The sequence below is a fragment of the Schistocerca gregaria genome, chromosome 3, assembly GCF_023897955.1.
Source record: "Schistocerca gregaria isolate iqSchGreg1 chromosome 3, iqSchGreg1.2, whole genome shotgun sequence".
Taxonomy (NCBI): domain Eukaryota; kingdom Metazoa; phylum Arthropoda; class Insecta; order Orthoptera; family Acrididae; genus Schistocerca; species Schistocerca gregaria.
In genome coordinates, this window is record NC_064922.1 from 723,671,628 (window position 1) to 723,691,182 (window position 19,555).

The 19,555-nt window shown below is 40.3% G+C and overlaps 1 protein-coding gene across 1 annotated transcript in view; it reads left to right on the forward strand.

Annotated features, from left to right (window-relative positions):
* The window catches only part of LOC126354542 (testis-expressed protein 47-like), a 119,700-nt gene that overhangs the window by 87,750 nt on the left and 12,395 nt on the right, over nucleotides 1-19,555 (forward strand). The window contains exon 4 of the mRNA XM_050004273.1: nucleotides 1,733-1,888. Within this exon, the coding sequence (XP_049860230.1) occupies nucleotides 1,733-1,888 (156 nt within the window). The remainder of the gene's footprint in view (nucleotides 1-1,732; nucleotides 1,889-19,555) is intronic.

Below are 19,555 nucleotides of genomic sequence, written 5' to 3' on the forward strand. Positions count from 1 at the left end.
TGTGAGATGTAAATGTAGTTTTGACAGATGTAGTGAACGTGTTGCAAGGAATCTGAAGTCATCACAAGGGTTCTTAGGTGACAAAACTATGTTTTAGTCACCTTATTTTCACCAATAAATCTTTATGGCACACTTTCTCTATAAAATGGCACATCACAACTATGCAGGGTCGCTTGACCTGGAAATTAATTGATGATGCCATCTGGCAATGTAAGCACCTTACAAATAATTATTTTGTCATATGAAATTCTTTGTACGTGCAAATCAAACACTGTATTTTTTTCCGTGCTGTAGGTGTAGCCTAAAAATTTTGTGCATTTCATGTAAAGTGGTGTAAAGTTAACTTGCATTGGATGGGAGATGATTTTACATCAACCTTATATTACATGTACATATTTGTTTATGTGTCTCAAAGTATGTAAATGTGCCAAAGTATGCAAGTAAACTTTTAAAACAAAAATAACCTACAAAATTCATTACATATAAGCAGCACACCCTGCTGCAACAGAGAAAAGATGGAAATCAGCTGAAAAACGCTCCTGTTGGAGACAAAAAAGACTGACATTTAAGAGGCTGTGACAGAAAATTATGGAACCAGGTGTTTCTCAGTTCTTATTCCACTTTCCTCACTGAAAATTTTGGCATGCAAACAGATTTTCACTTTTTTGTACTGAAAGAGAGTAGCAAAGAGGCAGTGATGATGGAAAAGCCAGGAGACAGTGTCACTAAGAGTAAAAGTGGGAGGAGACAGTGATGTCTGGATAGAGAATGTGGCAATGAAAGAGAAAGTGAGATGGATGAAGGCAAGATCAATGGGAGCTAAAGAGAGAGAGGAGATATTGATTGTCAATTTTCCCCACCACCCTATACCCAGGTGTTAAATTTTCCTCGTGTAAGGGTCAAACCAACACTGAGGAAATCCTCCCCAATGACATGTTTGGAGAGGAGATAATGATGGTTGAAGAAAAAGACACCAGACTGTAAGCTAGAAAGAAAGATACATTGGCAGGGGGAGAGAAAGAGATTAAGACAAAGACAATGATGATGGGTCAGAGAGGTAGTGAAAGTAGCAGATCAGGAGGCAGTGGTAAGGACGATTGATAAAAAGGGATGAAGACAGTGACAGTGGGAGAGACAGACAAAAGAAAGTGCCAGTGGTAGAAAAAGTGGACAATGGGAGATGGACATATATAGACATAGCAGTGAGAGGGAAATGCTGAATATGAACTTTCCACAACAAAGAGTGATTGGGGAGTTAGAATGTTCTATGTTAAAAGAGTGTGAATATGTTTCGATGCCAAAGTTTCTGTTGTGGAAGGCAGAATGTAGATTTGATGCAGCTGGTTCCCCTTTCCTGTCAGAGTCTCTTGAAGAGCATATTCACCTTTTCTGTGCTTGAATGTAGTATTTTTTAGCTAGTAATTAACTTATTTAAGACACAAAGATGGCATGGAAAAAGGTACCATACTATATTATACTATTGTTTTTATATTCATATTCAACAAACTGTTTTCTGTTACTTATGTAAAATTTCATTAAAGTGTGAGTAGTACCTCTAAAATAAATGTTCCATTATTTAGTTAATAATATTTTAACATTTACACAGTTAATGTTTTTCATATCACTTATCACCTTTTAAAGGAAATAAGTTGCTGCTTCACTTGTGGATTTTTTAAGGAAACTATTTTTGTTTTAAAAAATAAAAATTGCTGTTGTTTCCCATGAATTACAGAGATTCTTTCAACAATGGATTTCAAGGCCAGTACATGCCCATACTTTACCAGAGCGTATCTCACCAGATAGTGATATGGACAAAACTGCACAACTGCTACAAACATTTATTGGGAAACTGTATCAGCTTGCTGAATTACTCCAAAAGCAGACAGCAGTAAGTTGTACTTCAGGCTTAATGTTCTAACATATGCAGTAATGATAATACACTCATAGAAAAAACAGAACACCTTGAACTAGTAGCGATAGGACGCTTGTGTTCACAGGAAATGATTAGCATTTGAACCATGTCAGCCCATCGGTTCAAGGTCATTTTTGATACTGTGGTGCAGCACTGCCTGCTGGTAAAATGTGCCTGCAGCAATGGATTAGTGTGACTTCACGTATATGTTTGCGAGGTATTCTTACCTTGCAGACATATATGCGAACTGTTCCGTCAAAACAATGAGTCTGAAAGAGGGTGCATTATTGGCATGAGAGAATGTAATGCATCCATCTGGGAAAATGCTGCTCACATGGGATGAAGTATTTTGGCAATGCAATGAGTGTGTGAAGAATGGTTCGTGGAAGACAGTAGAACAGAACGAGCTGGGTCAGGTCACACCAGCCAAACTACCCCTTGAGAACATCAACACTTCATCTGAATGGCATTGTAGGACAGACATGCATCCTTCCCAGCTCAGGTGCAACAGTGGAACAGTGTAACACAGCGTACACTGTCAGGACTGACAGTCGGTCACCATTCATTATGGCAAGGGTTATGTGTGTGTCATCCATTTCTCTGCCTACCTTTGATGAATGTGCAGAAACAGTCTAGAAGGCAGTGGTGTGTGCAACAATGTCACTGGGAACAGGAATAGCATCAGGTAGTGTTTTCAGATGAATCCAGGTTCTGTTTGTTTATAAATAATGGCCGCATTTTGGTTCACTGCAGATAGGGAGAGTAGTATTACAGTGACTGCATTCGCACAAGACATACAGTGCCAACTTAAGGCCTTATGGTATGGAGTGCTGCTGGGTGCAACCACAAATCAGAGTTGGTGCTTGTTTAGGACACCACAACCAGTGTGACCTACTTGAATGATATGCTGGGACCTATAGCCATACCCTTTCTCCACAACACTCCAGAAACCATTTTTCGACAAGCCAATACTCAACCACCTGTTGCTGCACACCTTCTTGGTGTCACAGGATGTCAGCATTTTGCCCTGGCCCACCAGATCATCAGACCTGTCACCAATTGAAAATATGTGGAATATGGTGAAACAATGGGTGCAGAGCTGTAACCGAATGCCAACCACCACAGATGAATTTCAGAACCAGGTGAATGCAGCATGGATGGCTACACCACAGGATGCCATTTGTGCCTTATATGCATTGATGCCATCATGCATGGAACAAGTTATCAGGGCCTATGGTGAACCCTGTGGCTACTAGGCAACAGGACTCATTGTGAACCAAGGTGATAAGTATTTCAATCATTTCTGCAGCACATATTAAAGTACTTGTCCTGTGAATACGAACGCCTTGTTTCCAGTTGTTCAAGGTTTTTTTTCTGAACTTGAGTGTAATAATAATAATAATAATAATAATAATAATAATAATACTTTGAAAGAAAAGCCTAATGTCTGCTGGGGCCTAAACCAAGTCTGTCAGAGTAAATGTGATGCCTCTGTTAGCAGATAAAAAGATTTGCTGCAACTATCCAGAAGTAATCATGAATGTTGTGATCAGTTATATCAGTCTGCAATCATTTCTGGTTATCAATGACTGGTTGAGAACTCAGTTCCATTTACCTGATTTTTTTTTTTTAAGTTTTGCTTCACTTATTGCTAACAGATTGCAGAGGTTTTAGAATGTGGTGATAATAAATCTTCAACTATTTGCTGAGCTTGTCTTGTGAAATATCCAGAGCTCTCTCTTTCTGGTACCAGACCCGTTAATGTCAGATGTTACTTATCATTTTGCTATGCTTACTTAGGTGATGTCCTGATCTACCCAACCTTTGCTGAGGAGCATGCGCAACACTTATTGAAGATGCTCAAATTTCTGTTGAACAACCGTTTAGAGATCAACCACTTCAAGACACAGCTTCGATGCCATAGCTTTACCTTTCTCGGGTATACCATCACCCCCAATGGAGTACATCTGATGTCAGACCATGTGGCTTTCATTAATGAACTGCCTCTACCCAAACTTATTGTTATCTTAGACAATTTCTTGGCACGATGAACTTTCCCTGGTGTCATATCCCTCACACTGCTTCTCTTCAGGCTCCCCTGACAAATGCTGCAGTGGGTGGTCCAAGAGCAAGACACGTGCACCCAGTGACCTCAAGACAGCTCTACTAATGCCATCACTCTTGCAAGCTAATCTCTGTTACTCTCACATCCATCACTATGGACATGAGTGAACCTTTGATCAGCACTGTTTTGCAACATCTTGTTGGTGACAACTCACAGCTGCTCTGTTTCTTTTCCAAAAAAAACTTTCTTTCTCACAATGCAAATGGTCAGCCTTTGATAGAGAACTGTTAATGATCTACAAGGGTGTCCATTACTTCTGTGAGGACATAAAGGGTGAGATGTCACAGTTTTTACCAACCACCAGCCACTCAAGATGCTACCCATAACCCTGTGACTGACCTCCTCCTCTACCATTTCAGGCACAAGGACCTTATCTGCCATTACACAAGTCAGCACCCCCTACATTAGTGGCAAAGACAACATTGTGGCTGACTATCTGTTATGTGTGCACTGTATTTCCTCGTCACTTGACTTAAATGAACTGGCTCACTTGCAGGTGCTGGACCTTTGCATTGAAGTGCTATTACATGATACCTCTTCCTCTTTGATTGTGGAACCGCTTCACCTCCCTGGTTCTACTTTACCGGTTTTTGTGTGACACATCTACAGACACACCACTTCTGGCTGTTCCTGCATCTCTTAAACTTAAGGTTTTTTTCAGCTTTACATGATCTGGTGTATCCCAGTATCAAGGCTATAACTCACCTAGTAACTGAGCATTTTGTCTAGTCTCGAATTCAAAGTGACTGTTGCACTTGCGCTAATGCATGTTTACCCTGCCATTGCAGTAAAGTCAGCCATCACATCCAGCCTCCTCTAGGGCATATAGAAATACAATAAGGCAGGTTTTGCAACATTTTTCTTGACCTTGTCATTCCTCTGCCCCCCTCTGATGGATTGTCTCCATGGTCAATCATGCCAGCAGAAGGAAGCTGTACCTTACCTGGCTCTCTTGTTTTGGATGTCCCTCTTCCATCACATCTGATTAGTGGGAGAACTCTGCTCCTCTTGCCCCATCCGAGCTCCCTACTGTTATCAAGCACATCTGCTCTGACATCACTTGCATTCCACCCCACCCCCCCTTTCCTTACTCCCCCTCCACATCTATCATATTCTTGCACAAGGACCTCAGCCAATGTGACTTTGTTATGCTCTATGATGACTCCATTTGCATGTTCTTGCAGACCCTAGTGCTTCCTCAGAGTCGAGTGCTGTGAGTGATGTGTTTCCTCCAAGTGCTCTGTTTCCCTCACCTCCAAGTGTCAAGGTTTCTACAACTCCATCCTCTATGTGCACCCTTTACTCTGAGTGCTGCAAGGAAAGTGCCTCCTCCTTTGGTGCCTTCTACTATATTGCTGCCCTCCACCACTTACAGTAATGTCACATTCAGTGCCGATATTTAACTGTATCGCGTTGATGATCCCTCCCTCCAGCTGCATGATGCCATACACTCTGTGCACCCTTGCACCCCTTTGATGACCCAACCATTTTCCATGGCACCCTATTCCTTCCCTACCGGCTTCCCACTGGTGCTGATGGTGACATCTCTGTATCCATAATCACGAATAGCTGCCTTACTGCCTCTGTTCCTCTCTACCAGCAACCCTCTCCATCTCAGAATGAGCTGATTCCCTTGTCCCATGCGGGTCACCCACCTTACCCACCCCCCTCCCCCCATGCTGGCTACAAGACTATATCATCTCTTCCATCACCTTAAAGCCATCACTTTCAATGATAAGCGTCCAACCATGTCTCCCATCAGGGAAGGTTGCGGTAGGACTGATCATGTCGTTGCACTGACTTCCGACTAATTGCTGTCTCCTACCATCACGAAGATGTGTCCTTGCATATTGTTCTCCGCTGTGTTCTTCACTGCGTGGGAGGGAGGGGGGAGGGGGGGTGGCTCTGTGACAGCCACGCAGTCAATAGGTGACCATTCTTCTAACTATTTTTGTTGGCTCTATCTTAGTTGGTGACCTCATTGTTTGCTTGTATGTGGTCCTGTTATTCTGTTCTGAGTTACATGTAATAAAAGTGTACTTCATTCATAAAGGTGGATGCATTCTACTGTCAATTGGGTGTAGTGTGTGAATACCCAGACATGTGTACACTCATTTCTTAGCTATAAAATTCTTTTCTGGTAAGCAAATGCACAAAATATTAACACATTTTTCAATCTACAGGATAACGCTGTAAGAATAATACCAAAAATAGTAGTCAAGCTCATTGTAAAGATCTGTTCAAAACAGGGTATTTAACAACACCAAGTGAGTACATTTTCCAGTCAACTGAGCACATCAAAAATAAGTTTGATGATTATTGCATAAAGAGCTCTGTCCATGACCATGAGAGCTACACTGAAAGAATGAACATAAAACTCAAAACAGCATTTTCTGCCAATGAATAAAACCTTACAATAAATTACCCAAGGTGATGAGAGAGATTACTAAAACTTATTTAAGAAAGCAGTTAAAATACTTGTTAAGTGATACCGTCTATGCATTGAAGGATTACTTAGATAACACAGAGCAAGGGTTTGATAAAAGACACGATACATTCAAACAGTAATAACATTGATAACAAAAGGTATATTATTTCACAAAATACTTTCACAGAATGATTTTTCCTCTATTTTTTTCTTCTCTGGGAAAACTTACTCTCAAAGAAATGCAATGAACATTAGGATGGTGCATAAGTCTGTAGTGTTTTTGTTTTACAGTGTTGGTATTCCAGTTGCTAAGTGTTTATTTATGTACTGTCAGTGTTTTATTTGTGATTCACTGTTGCTATTTGAGTTTTCATATTGTCATTTTGTCATCTGGAGATAGTGAGTGGAGCTGTGGATGCTAGAAACTGGAGTGCCAAGTGGAGAAATAGGAACATTTCCTACATATTCTTCTATTTGAGTTCAACAGAGGTGTGATAGTAGTGGAGTCAACCAGAAACATTTGTGCTATGTAAGAGGATAATGATTTTGCACAGTGGTTGGCAAGAAAATGGTTTTATGTCTCAAGGAGTATCATTTTGACATTAGTGTTTCTACATGTTCAGCAAGACCTTCTGGATTTGATGAAGAACAGTTAAACACATTAATCCACAATTATCCATGTCAGTGGTCTCCAAAACTGGCAAATGTGATGTACTGTGATCATTCCATCACTGTGTAACATTTGCATGCAGTGGGAATGGTTCAAAAATCGAGTTATATGATACTGAACGCTCAAAGCGAAAATCACAAAATTCAGCCAGTTCGCCAAATGTGCATCTCTGCTTACTTGTCATCAATAGGCTTGTGAGCAATACTGATTGCTTCTATCCTATATCATTACTGGCAAGAAAAAAGATAACGTTATGCATCATGTGGAACAGTGGCAGTGTGATATACCATGAATTGCAAGCGTCCAAGGAGTAACCATCACTGCTGACATTTAAAGTCAACAGCTAAGGCATCTTGCAGACACAATCCAAGAACCTTGACCAGGAAGACTGCATGAAGTATGCTACTCCATGATAATGCCTGCCTGCATTCTGCTTGATTGACAAAAAACACTATACAGGAGTATTCACCTGATCTTGTGCCCTCCGATTTTCACATTTTCCACTCTCTATCAAACAATGTTCAAGCAACTTCCTTCCTGGATGAAAATGCACTCCAAACATGGCTCAATGAGTTCTTCGCCTCAAAACCATGTGATTTCTACAGTTATAGAATTGTTGGCAGACTGTTGTAAATGGTAAGGAGAATTTATTATTGATCACTAAAATATCTGTTATGTGTATCTGTTGTGTTTATGGAACTTACAAAAAAATACTTTGAACTTATGCACCAACCAGATGGGTGCTGATTCAGTCTTTTGTGCAAGCAAATGGGAAGTTGCAGTACACAAAGTGGAAGCTAGGCATCATTGCTATGGTACTGATATCAGTTGAAAGTGTGTGTGGAGTTGTGCAATGAGACAGTGTGTGCAGCGTGTGCAGTGACCTGGACTGAGAAATGAATGAACAGTGTAGCACTAGCCTGTGGCAGTATTAAAGAACCTCTTTGGAGTTGATAGTTGATGGGTAGAGAGACAACATTGCAGTTACAAGTAATCTGCTTAAAACAGTTATAGATGTTGCCTTCTGATAAATTGTGTATACAGGTGATGTTAATCCTCTCAGAATCAGCTAAGCCCTGAAGATGGTGTATTGAAACACCAAAACTGGTAGCCATACAATAAATGACATCATAAGGACAGCTGTAGGTGTTTCATTTCCTTACATAAAGTGAATGGCTAAGGCCCCCAGATCTCCAGTCACGAGGACAGATGTACAAAACTCTTTGTAAAACAGTATTTTACACTATGCATATGCTGAATGAGATAGCACTGTTTCAAACAGACTGACCTTATATTTTGGAGGATGGAGGCTCCAGTCTTCATCTAGCCATCCTGATTTAGGTTTTTCATCTGTTCCCTTAATTATTACAGGCACATGGTTCCTGCTGTAAGGCAACAATCAACTTTTTGTCCCATCCTCCACATATGAATTATTTTGTTTTTGTTGTTCTTAAACTATAAAATCAAGCCAAATCCAATTCTGGTCTCTAAACAGTGTTACTATTAGAAGCTAATAGTCAGAGTCAGTATTACCATCTATGTAGCTTCTAATATGCATTAGGTTGGACAGATGTCTCGTAGCTCCTAGAAATTGGTTGATTTAGTTAAAAGTATGACCTAGAGATTTCCATGCCATTTTATGTACATTAAGTTGTACTATCTACTACCATATTTTCCAAATAAGCAAAGTGTGCAAATCTGATCTCATGATCATTTATCATGTAAGCTGTTTTTTTTTCAGTCTTTCCAGTCTTTTCCTATTTTAGGGATCATATCTCAAAAAATTATCTTACTCTCTCCCCTTGGACATTCATTGTATAATTCATCCAGATCATCATAAAATGCATAATATTCTTCATCACTCTTCTCCTTAGTTGGGGCATGAGGACATGAGACTATAGTTTAAGAATTTATCACTGATTTTGAGTCCACACAATCTGTCTAATTTTGCCTGGAAGTTCATAATAAGATTTTTCTCTTATTTACCATAAAATCTGTTCCAAACATGTGATATTTCTTTTGACACTATTAAGTATCTTGTGATCTTTCTTTTCTATCACTCCATCTAACCAGCTTACCTTTTGAATAGTAGTAATGTCTGGTCAGTGCTCATTCAGCTGATCAAGTAATTTGTTTAAAACTCCAACTTGACAGAGTTAGGACATTTCATAATCCCAACTGCAAGTTCTGTTTTGTCAGTGATCTCTGTCTTGCTTATTGCCCTATATTCCACCCTTACGCTCCCAGCCTTTCAAATCTCATCCTGTGCAGTCCAGTCCCCAGCAATTATTCTTTCCTTCTTATTCAGTCCAGTAAGTCTCCCATGACCCAGGGTTCTGAGTGACTTTTCCTAACTTTCTTCATTTCCTAAACCTTGCCAGTTGTTTTACTTCACCACAATGCCTTCACCAACAAAACTTCTGCCACAGGAAGGAGGCACTCGCTCCAAAAGCTTGACAATTTCAGTACATTTATTTGTGAGTTCTCCAGGTGCCACTCAGTGAGTAGATTTTGGTCTGTACAATTACCTTATATTTTTAACAATTGATTATTTTCATCAACAAGTAGTTGAAGATCATTTGGATGGGTGACCATCCAGTGTGCCAAGCACTGTTGGCAAGCGGGGTGCACTCAGCCGTTGTGAGGCAAACTGGAGCTACTTGATTGAGAAGTAGCGGCTCTGGTCTTGGAAACTGACATACGGTCAGGACAGTGGTGTGCTGACCACATGCCTCTCCATATCTGCACCAAGTGAAGCCTGTGGGCTGAGGTTGAGATGGTGGCCAGTCACTATTGGGCCTTCATGGCCTGTTCGGGAGGAGATTGGTTTAGTTTAGTTTAACAGGATGCTGAGTACAAGTACTGCTCTGAAATGAAGAGACTGGCATATAATAGGAAATCATGGTAGGCCATGTCGGATCAGGCAGAAAACTGATGGAAAAGAAAGCACTACTTTAGATTAGCATTGTTCTGGGGCCAGAATATAGGCTTAATCTTCCAGGTAGTTCTAACTGTAGAGTAGTATCAAAACAGTCTGTCATGTAACATAATAAAACATGTCAGATATCACCTTGAATTAATTTTTAAGGATATAGAACAGGTGTTATTGTGTTTCTGGATGGCAAAACCAAATAGATCTGTGCTAGTATTCTGAAATGTTAATTTAGGATTTCTTATCAGTATCAATCAAGCCTGACACATTTTATATTTTTATAACTACTCATTGCTGCATAAAATTATATAGATATTCATACCATAGTTTTCCTCATTATTTGTACTACCCTCAGCTTTCATGCCAGTTGCTGGAGTTTCCTTCCCAGTGTTAAATTGAGATCATAGTAATTTTACAATTGTCTAAATTCATAAAAATTGCAATATTACCTGTTATCTAATCAGAAAAAGTGTCATACTGATGTCATGAGTATTGTTACTTGATTATACTTCTTTTGTTTAAGATATGAAATGGAAAGGTCCCTGCAGCACATTTGGGGTCATTAGAATATATATATATATTTCTTCAGTGTTATTCAATGCAGATATGGCCATAAAACTTATGGACATACATAGTCTAATGTTCCATCAACTTAAAGTGTAAGCATGGATCTGGGTTATATCGGCTTATTCCACTTCTTTACAAGGTGACTTACTTGGAATTTGCAGCCACTCTTCTTTACTAAATAGCTGGCTGTTGGAAACCCTCTTGACTTCTGCTCCTTTAAATAATGCTAGGTACAGGAATTTTTAGACACTTTCTACTTATGAAATAAGCAGACATACAAACTTTACTTTTCATCAACGAACAATGTATTTGACCTCCATACACAATAAAAATTTCACTTCCCGCATGAATATGTAACTTCCTGAAAGAATATGTAACTTCGTGCAACTTCCTGTAACAGTCAGATGTTAGAAACAATTACAGTTAAAAGAAAGCTGGCTTGGATACCATGGCCTGTCTTAACATGAATCATAAAATGAGTCTTGCTTCTAACAAGGTTACACAAAGAGTCTACAGGAGTACTTTTTCAACTGTTCTTGTTTAAATAACAATAGTCAATGACACAGTAAGCACAAAGCTGCAAATAAACTCCATGGTTCTTCCTTACACACTCACTAAAACATCTACAGATTGCCCGACAGGTACTTGTAGGTGCTGTCCGACCGCTGTGTCTGCTTTCTTTCCATGACTGATTTGAAGCCTGCACACACAAACATGTGACACACAGTAGGTAGCATTCTGCAATCCCACACTCATATCCAGAATATTGTGTGTTCGAGACAGTAGTAGGCTGAGTGGTTCTAGAATTTACACTGAAATTCTCGAATCACTACATATCTCCCCCCCCAACCCCTCAGATCGAACACGCGATATTTTATACATAATCATTATGCAAATAATATCACTCGTAATAACATTCCATATCTTAACAGTATACATTTCTTACATATGTTTATATATAGGGTGATCAAAAAGTCAGTATAAATTTGAAAACTTAGTGAACCATGGAATAATGTAGACAGAGAGGTAAAAATTGACTCACATGCTTGGAATGACATGGGGTTTTAATAGAAGAAAAAAAAGTTCACAAAATGTCCTACAGATCTCTTGTGCGTGTTGTTTGGTGATGATCGTGTGCTCAGCCGCCACTTTTGTCATACTTGGCCTCCCAGGTCCCCAGACCTCAGTCCGTGCGATTATTGGCTTTGGGGTTACCTGAGGTCGCAAGTGTATCGTGATCGACCGACATCTCCAGAGATGCTGAAAGACAACATCTAATGCCAATGCCTTACCTTAACTCCAGGCATGCTTTACAGTGCTGCTCACAACATTATTCCTAGACTACAGCTATTGTTGAGGAATGATGGTGGACATATTGAGCATTTCCTGTAAAGAACATCATCTTTGCTTGGTCTTACTTTGTTATGCTAATTATGGCTATTCTGATCAGATGAAGCGCCATCTGTCACACATTTTTTGAACTTTTGTATTTGTTTTTGGTTCTAATAAAACCCCATGTTATTCCAAGCATGTGTGTCAATTTGTATCTCTCTATCTACATTACTCCATGATTTATTCAGTTTTCAAATTTATATTGACTTTTTGATCACCCCGTATGTATCTTTCCTTCCCATAACAATTCTCTGTCCTCTCTTGAACAATCTTCCACTTACTGTTTCTCTACTTTTTTTCTTATTTTACTTTGTTATTAAGACATGATCATTTACTCATGGTTTTAGTCAGCTTTACTGATATTTAGGAATTGTGAGGACTCTTCTTTTCTTTATTTCCTTTTTTTCTGTTTTTCAATCATAAACTTCAGGTGTTTGACACATGAGTAATCTATTTTCTATTCTTATCTTTTGTACTACCTTTTTTGTTCCTAGTATGCACTAGTTTCATTATTTGTAGCTTGGAGAAACTCTGGACAAAATGAAAGTGTTCTTTTGACACTAATTTGTTTCCACAAAACCTAATAATACTGGTCATTCATAGAATTCATACTTCCTAGAATAATCCCCATAAAATTTGTGACTTTACGATACTGTTCCCTTCTCTCAGGAGCAGCACCTATTCCTTGCCTGTGGGTTGACCTTATGAGAGCACTTCCTCTTTCCATTCTGGTCGGCAAGCCCCTTGCAAAACTTCCCTATTTTTTAGGTCACAGATCATCCTATCTCCATGTAGATACGCCTGCCCTTTATACTTAGTGAATGCCGGGTATGCCCCCCCCCCCCCCCCATCCTTTTTGAGTAGGCCTCATGGTTCATTACCCTAGTATATAGTTCTGTGTATACCATAATTAAGTATATTCTGGTAAAGATATAAATCTATTATAAACTTCACATTCCTTCTTTAATATGTTATTTTCTCCCTTGAGTCCTCCTCTACTTATCAACTTCCATATTTTCAATAGATACTATGTCTGTATACAGGGTGTCCCAGCTATATTGTCCACCCAAAATATATCTGGAACAATAACAATTATTGGAAAACGACTTTCACCGGTATCAATGTAGGGCTGGGGCCCAAGAAAGTACATATTTGGAAACATTCTAAAACGAAAGCATATGCGTTTTTTAACACAAACTTATGTTTTTTTAAATGGACCTCCTATATTTTTTCTTCAGCAATCCATAGCGTGACAAAGCACATACACAATGGCGTTGATTGCATCGCAATATTCCCATTACATCCCGAGATATTGAGACGTGAAGTTAACGCTTGAAACACCCGACATGCGCTGCTAGAGCACGTTTTGAGGCTCAGACGTGAACCCCTTGCTGCCCGTAATCGCGATGTGATTGACAAGTAAGTGTCCCTCTTGATAAGTATGGAGGTGTGATTACACATGTCAATCACATCACGTATGGGGTTCACACCTGAGCCTCAGGACGTGCGCTAGCAGCGCATGTCGGGTGTTTCAAGCGTCAACTTCTCGTCTCAGTATCTCGGGGTGTAATGGGAATAATGTGATGCAATCAACGCCATTGTGTATGTGCTTTGTCACGCTATTGATTGCTGAAGAAAAAATATAGGAGGTCCATTTAAAAAAAAAAAACATAAGTTTGTGTTAAAAAACGCATATGCTTTCGTTTTAGAATGTTTCCAAATAAGTACTTTCATGGGCCTAAGCCCTACATTGATACCGGTTAAAGTCGTTTTCCAATAGCTGTTATTGTTCCAGAGATATTTTGGGTGGACAAGATTTATTATCCATTTATTTATCCATTACTCATTACTACTTTATAATTGTTCATTATGTATGTGCACCTCTTCTTATGTATGTTTGATGTAGAACCATCATAGCTTCCTATATATGTGTGCATATTTCCGTATGTACACACATTTTTCCTAGGACATCTGACAGTTCTCACATCATGACAGGCTTCCTCTTATGTGATTTAATGTTTATGTAGAAATTTATATTTGTGTATATGTGGATGTGTGTTCGTGTAGTCGGATTCTTCAGCCTTCTTGTCTAAAGATAAGATTTAGGTTTTTACTAACCACAGAAATCAGGAAGGTCTTCGGCGATAGAAGTTTGTGAATATGGAAAGAGGGAAAAAATAGACAAGTCCTTAAATGAGAAGTAAGAAGGAAAAATAGATGTGGATGATAGGATTAAAGAAGAGAAAGAAGACAGCCCCAAAGACAGGAAACCCTTCACACCCCTTTTCCCTAGGATCCCTACCCATCAGGTACTTGAGTGAAACACAGGAGGAGGTTTGGTGTTAAATCGTCTCCTACAGAATGGACTTGTCCCACCTTCACCCTTTGAGGTCCCTATGGAAATGGCAAATGATGAAAAATTGGGCACACTTGTTTGTGAGGGTTGTTTGAAAGGTGTGATGTGAGTTTTGTGTTAGTCATGATTTATCTTTTCTTGTAAATCACGCTTTTAGCTACAATACCCACCCCTTTCAAAATTTATACAAACCCTCCCATCTATTTCACATCTCATAAAAGGTATAAAATACTTTGTAAAAAATAGAAAATCTATACACTACAGTATAACAGTTGTTCATCTAGTCACATCTTATTATATTTTCCACAAATATAATACTCTATTTAGTTTATTTCATCTGGGATCAAAAAATAGAAAGAAGATAGCTCCAAAGAGAGAAAACCATTCCCACCCCCCTTCCATAGGATTTCTTCCCATCAGGTATTTGAGTGAGACACCAGAGGTTGTTCTCTATTTCATAGTCAAATCCGGTTTTTCTAAGCAATGAGATCACAGAATAGGTATAGATTTTAAAGGAATTCAGTGCAGGAAACTATTTGGAAAAAACACCAAAAACAACTCAGGATCTCACTGTCGTTAACCCACATGTTAACTTAGAATGTTAATATCCCCGGGGAATATACAATTTTACATCCTTTAAATTGTATTTGCCCCCCGCCCCTCCACCCCTTTTTTTTGCTTGTGTTAAATGCTAATCTAAATATTTCCTTGTAATACCCCAAGTATTATCATAATATTTTGGGTCCCATAGATCTGATATTAACTTTTCTTGAGCACTGGCAGTCCAGTACTTCTCTTTAAATTTCTTTTGATAGTCTTCCCAAGAGGAAAAATTCTCAATACCTTTCCCCATTCTGAGGCTTCCTCTAAAGGTACTCCACAGCAAATTCAATTTTCTTGGAATCTTCCCAATTTTTTGGCAAAGCTTGGTTAAATCTTTTAAGAAATGGGTCAGATGTACATCTCCATCTGGCTAAAATTTAGGGTACTGTCTAGATAACCCTGAATTAGCTCCACATTGCAATAAGTCACCACTTCACTAGTTAACACAATCTTAGGTGAAGTTACCCTAATTTGTGCTTTGTCTTGGATAAACTTAATCTCTCTCCACAGGTTATCCATATCCTTCCTGGTATCATTAAGTTCAGGAGAAGGAATGGGCGATGTGTTTCTGGATGTTGTTCTCTTGGTAACCTTTCAATCTACACTCCTGGAAATTAAAATAAGAACACCGTGAATTCATTGTCCCAGGAAGGGGAAACTTTATTGACACATTCCTGGGGTCAGATACATCACATGATCACACTGACAGAACCACAGGCACATAGACACAGGCAACAGAGCATGCACAATGTCGGCACTAGTACAGTGTCTATACACCTTTCGCAGCAATGCAGGCTGCTATTCTCCCATGGAGACGATCGTAGAGATGCTGGATGTAGTCCTGTGGAACGGCTTGCCATGCCATTTCCACCTGGCGCCTCAGTTGGACCAGCGTTCTTGCTGGACGTGCAGTCAGCGTGAGACGACGCTTCATCCAGTCCCAAACATGCTCAATGGGGGACAGATCTGGAGATCTTGCTGGCCAGGGTAGTTGACTTACACCTTCTAGAGCACGTTGGGTGGCACGGGATACATGCGGACGTGCATTGTCCTGTTGGAACAGCAAGTTCCCTTGCCGGTCTAGGAATGGTAGAGCGATGGGTTCGATGACGGTTTGGATGTACCGTGCACTATTCAGTGTCCCCTCGACGATCACCAGAGGTGTACGGCCAGTGTAGGAGATCGCTCCCCACACCATGATGCCGGGTGTTGGCCCTGTGTGCCTCGGTTGTATGCAGTCCTGATTGTGGCGCTCACCTGCACAGCGCCAAACACGCATACGACCATCATTGGCACCAAGGCAGAAGGGACTCTCATTGCTGAAGACGACACGTCTGCATTCATCCCTCCATTCACGCCTGTCGCGACGCCACTGGAGGCGGGCTGCACGATGTTGGGGCGTGAGCGGAAGACGGCCTAACGGTGTGCGGGACCGTAGCCCAGCTTCTTGGAGACGGTTGCGAATGGTCCTCGCCGATACCCCAGGAGCCACAGTGTCCCTAATTTGCTGGGAAGTGGCGGTCCGGTCCCAGGTCGACGGGCACGTGCACCTTCCGCCGACCACTGGCGACAACATCGATGTACTGTGGAGACCTCACGCCCCACGTGTTGAGCAATTCGGCGGTACGTCCACTCGGCCTCCCGCATGCCCACTATACGCCCTCGCTCAAAGTCCGTCAACTGCACATACGGTTCACGTCCACGCTGTCGCGGCATGCTACCAGTGTTAAAGACTGCGATGGAGCTCCGTATGCCACGGCAAACTGGCTGACACTGACGGCGGCGGTGCACAAATGCTGCGCGCCTAGCGCCATTCGACGGCCAACACCGCGGTTCCTCGTGTGTCCGCTGTGCCGTGCGTGTGATCATTGCTTGTACAGCCCTCTCGCAGTGTCCGGAGCAAGTATGGTGGGTCTGACACACCGGTGTCAATGTGTTCTTTTTTCCATTTCCAGGAGTGTATAATTTCTCCAAATTGTTCTTCCAAACTAATTACGTTTATAATATCAGAGTTAGCTATTTTCTCTTTGAAATTCCTTTCTACATTGTCTACCCATGTAGTGACACCTGTAATTTGAGACTGAATAATTGGCATTAATTCATTATGCTTATCTACACTCTCTTTCAAAGTATTCATTCCCTGTATTATGTCATTATATTTAATATTGTACAAGTTTTCAAAATATCCTAACTTTTCAGTAAGTTCTGATTTTACATTATCACATTTGTTCTCAATGTCAAGTTCTAACATTTTCGATAAATCTTGAAAAGTGTCATTCTGTTTCTGACTAAGGTTAGTAAACATATGATATATATGAGTGGTCAAAGAATTTGTCTACTTGTTCTTTAAATCTGCTTTTAAATTCTCTACTTTATTATTCATGGCATCGAATCCAGTCATCAAAGCACCCATGCCTTTGCACAGATTACTAAATTTTACATCTACATCTACATCTACATGATTACTCTGCAATTCACATTTAAGTGCTTGGCAGAGGGTTTATCGAACCACAATCATACTATCTCTCTACCATTCCACTCCCAAACAACGCGGGAAAAATGAACACCTAAACCTTTATGTTCGAGCTCTGATTTCTCTTATTTTATTTGATGATCATTCCTACCTATGTAGATTGGGCTTAACAAAATATTTTTGCATTCGGAAGAGAAAGTTGGAGACTGAAATTTCGTAAATAGATCTCACCGTGACGAAAAACGTCTTTGCTATAATGACTTCCATCCCAACTCACGTATCATATCTGCCACACTCTCTCCCCTATTATGTGATAATACAAAACGTGCTGCCCTTTTGTGCAACCTTTCGATGTCCTCCGTCAATCCAACCTGGTAAGGATCCCACACCGTGCAGCAACATTCTAACAGAGGAGGAACAAGTGTAGTGTAAGCTGTCTCTTTAGTGGACTTGTTGCACCTTCTAAGTGTCCTGCCAATGAAACACAACCTTGGGCTTGCCTTCCCCACAATATTATCTATGTGGTCTTTCCAACTGAAGTTGTTCGTAATTTTAACACCCAGGTACTTAGTTGAATTGACAGCCTTGAGAATTGTACTATTTATCAAGTAATCAAATTCCAACAGATTTCTTTTGGAACTCATGTGGATCACCTCACACTTTTCATTGTTTAGTGTCAACTGCCACCTGCCACACCATACAGCAATCTTTTCTATATTGCTTTGCAACTGATACTGGTCTACGGATGACCTTACTAGACGGTAAATTACAGCATCATCTGCGAACAACCTAAGAGAACTGCTCAGATTGTCACCCAGGTCATTTATATAGATCAGGAACAGCAGAGATCCCAGGATGCTTCCCTTGGGAACACCTGGTATCACTTCAGTTTTACTCGATGATTTGCCGTCTATTACTACGGTCTGCGACCTTCCTGACAGGAAATCATGAATCCAGTTGGACAACTGAGACGATACCGCATAGGCTTGCAGCTTGATTAGAAGTCACTTGTGAGGAACGGTGTCAAAAGCTTTCCAGAAATCTAGAAATACCGAATCAACTTCAGATCCCCTGTCGATAGTGGCCATTACTTCATGCGTTGCACAAGAACGATGTTTTCTGAAACCATGCTGATTGCATATCAATAGATCATTTGCTTCAAGGTGATTCATAATGTTTGAATACAGTATATGCTCCAAAACCCTACTGCAAACCAACGTCAATGATATAGGTCTGTAGTTCGATGGATTACTCCCACTACCCTTCTTAAACACTGGTGCGAGCTGTGCAGTTTTCCAATCTGTAGGTACAGATCTATCGGTGATTGAGCGGTTGTATATGATGACTAAATAGGGAGCTATTGTATCAGTGGAATCTGAAAGGAACCTAATTGGTATACAATCTGGACCCTAAGACTTGCCTGTATCAAGCGATTTGAGTTGCTTCGCAACCCCTAAGGTATCTACTTCTAAGAAACTCATGCTAGCAGCTGTTTGTGTTTCAAATTCTGGAATATTCCATTCATCTTCCCTGGTGAAGGAATTTTGGAAAACTGCGTTCAATAACTCCGCTTTAGCGGCACAGTCATCGGTAACAGTAACATCGGCACTGCGCAGCGAAGGTATTGACTGCGTCTTGCTGCTTGTGTACTTTACATACGACCTGAATTTCTTTGGATTTTGTAGCAAATTTCGAGACAATGTTTCATTGTGGAACCTATTAAAGGCACTTCGCATTGAAGGCTGTGCCAAATTTCGCACGTGTGTAAATTTTAGCCAATCTTCAGGATTTCATGTTCTTCTGAACTTGCATGCTTTTTGCATTGCCTCTGCAACAGTGTTTGGACCTGTTTTGTGTACCATGGGGGATCAGTTCCATCTCTTACCAATTTATGAGGTATGAATCTCTCAATTGCTGTTGCTACTATATCTTTGAATTTGAGCCACATCTCTTCTACATTTGCATAGTCAGTTTGGAAGGAATGGAGATTGTCTCTTAGGAAGGCTTCTAGTGACACTTTATCCGCTTTTTTAAATAAAATTATTTTGTGCTTTTTTCTGGTGGATTTGAAAGAAATGGTATTGAGCCTAGCTAGAA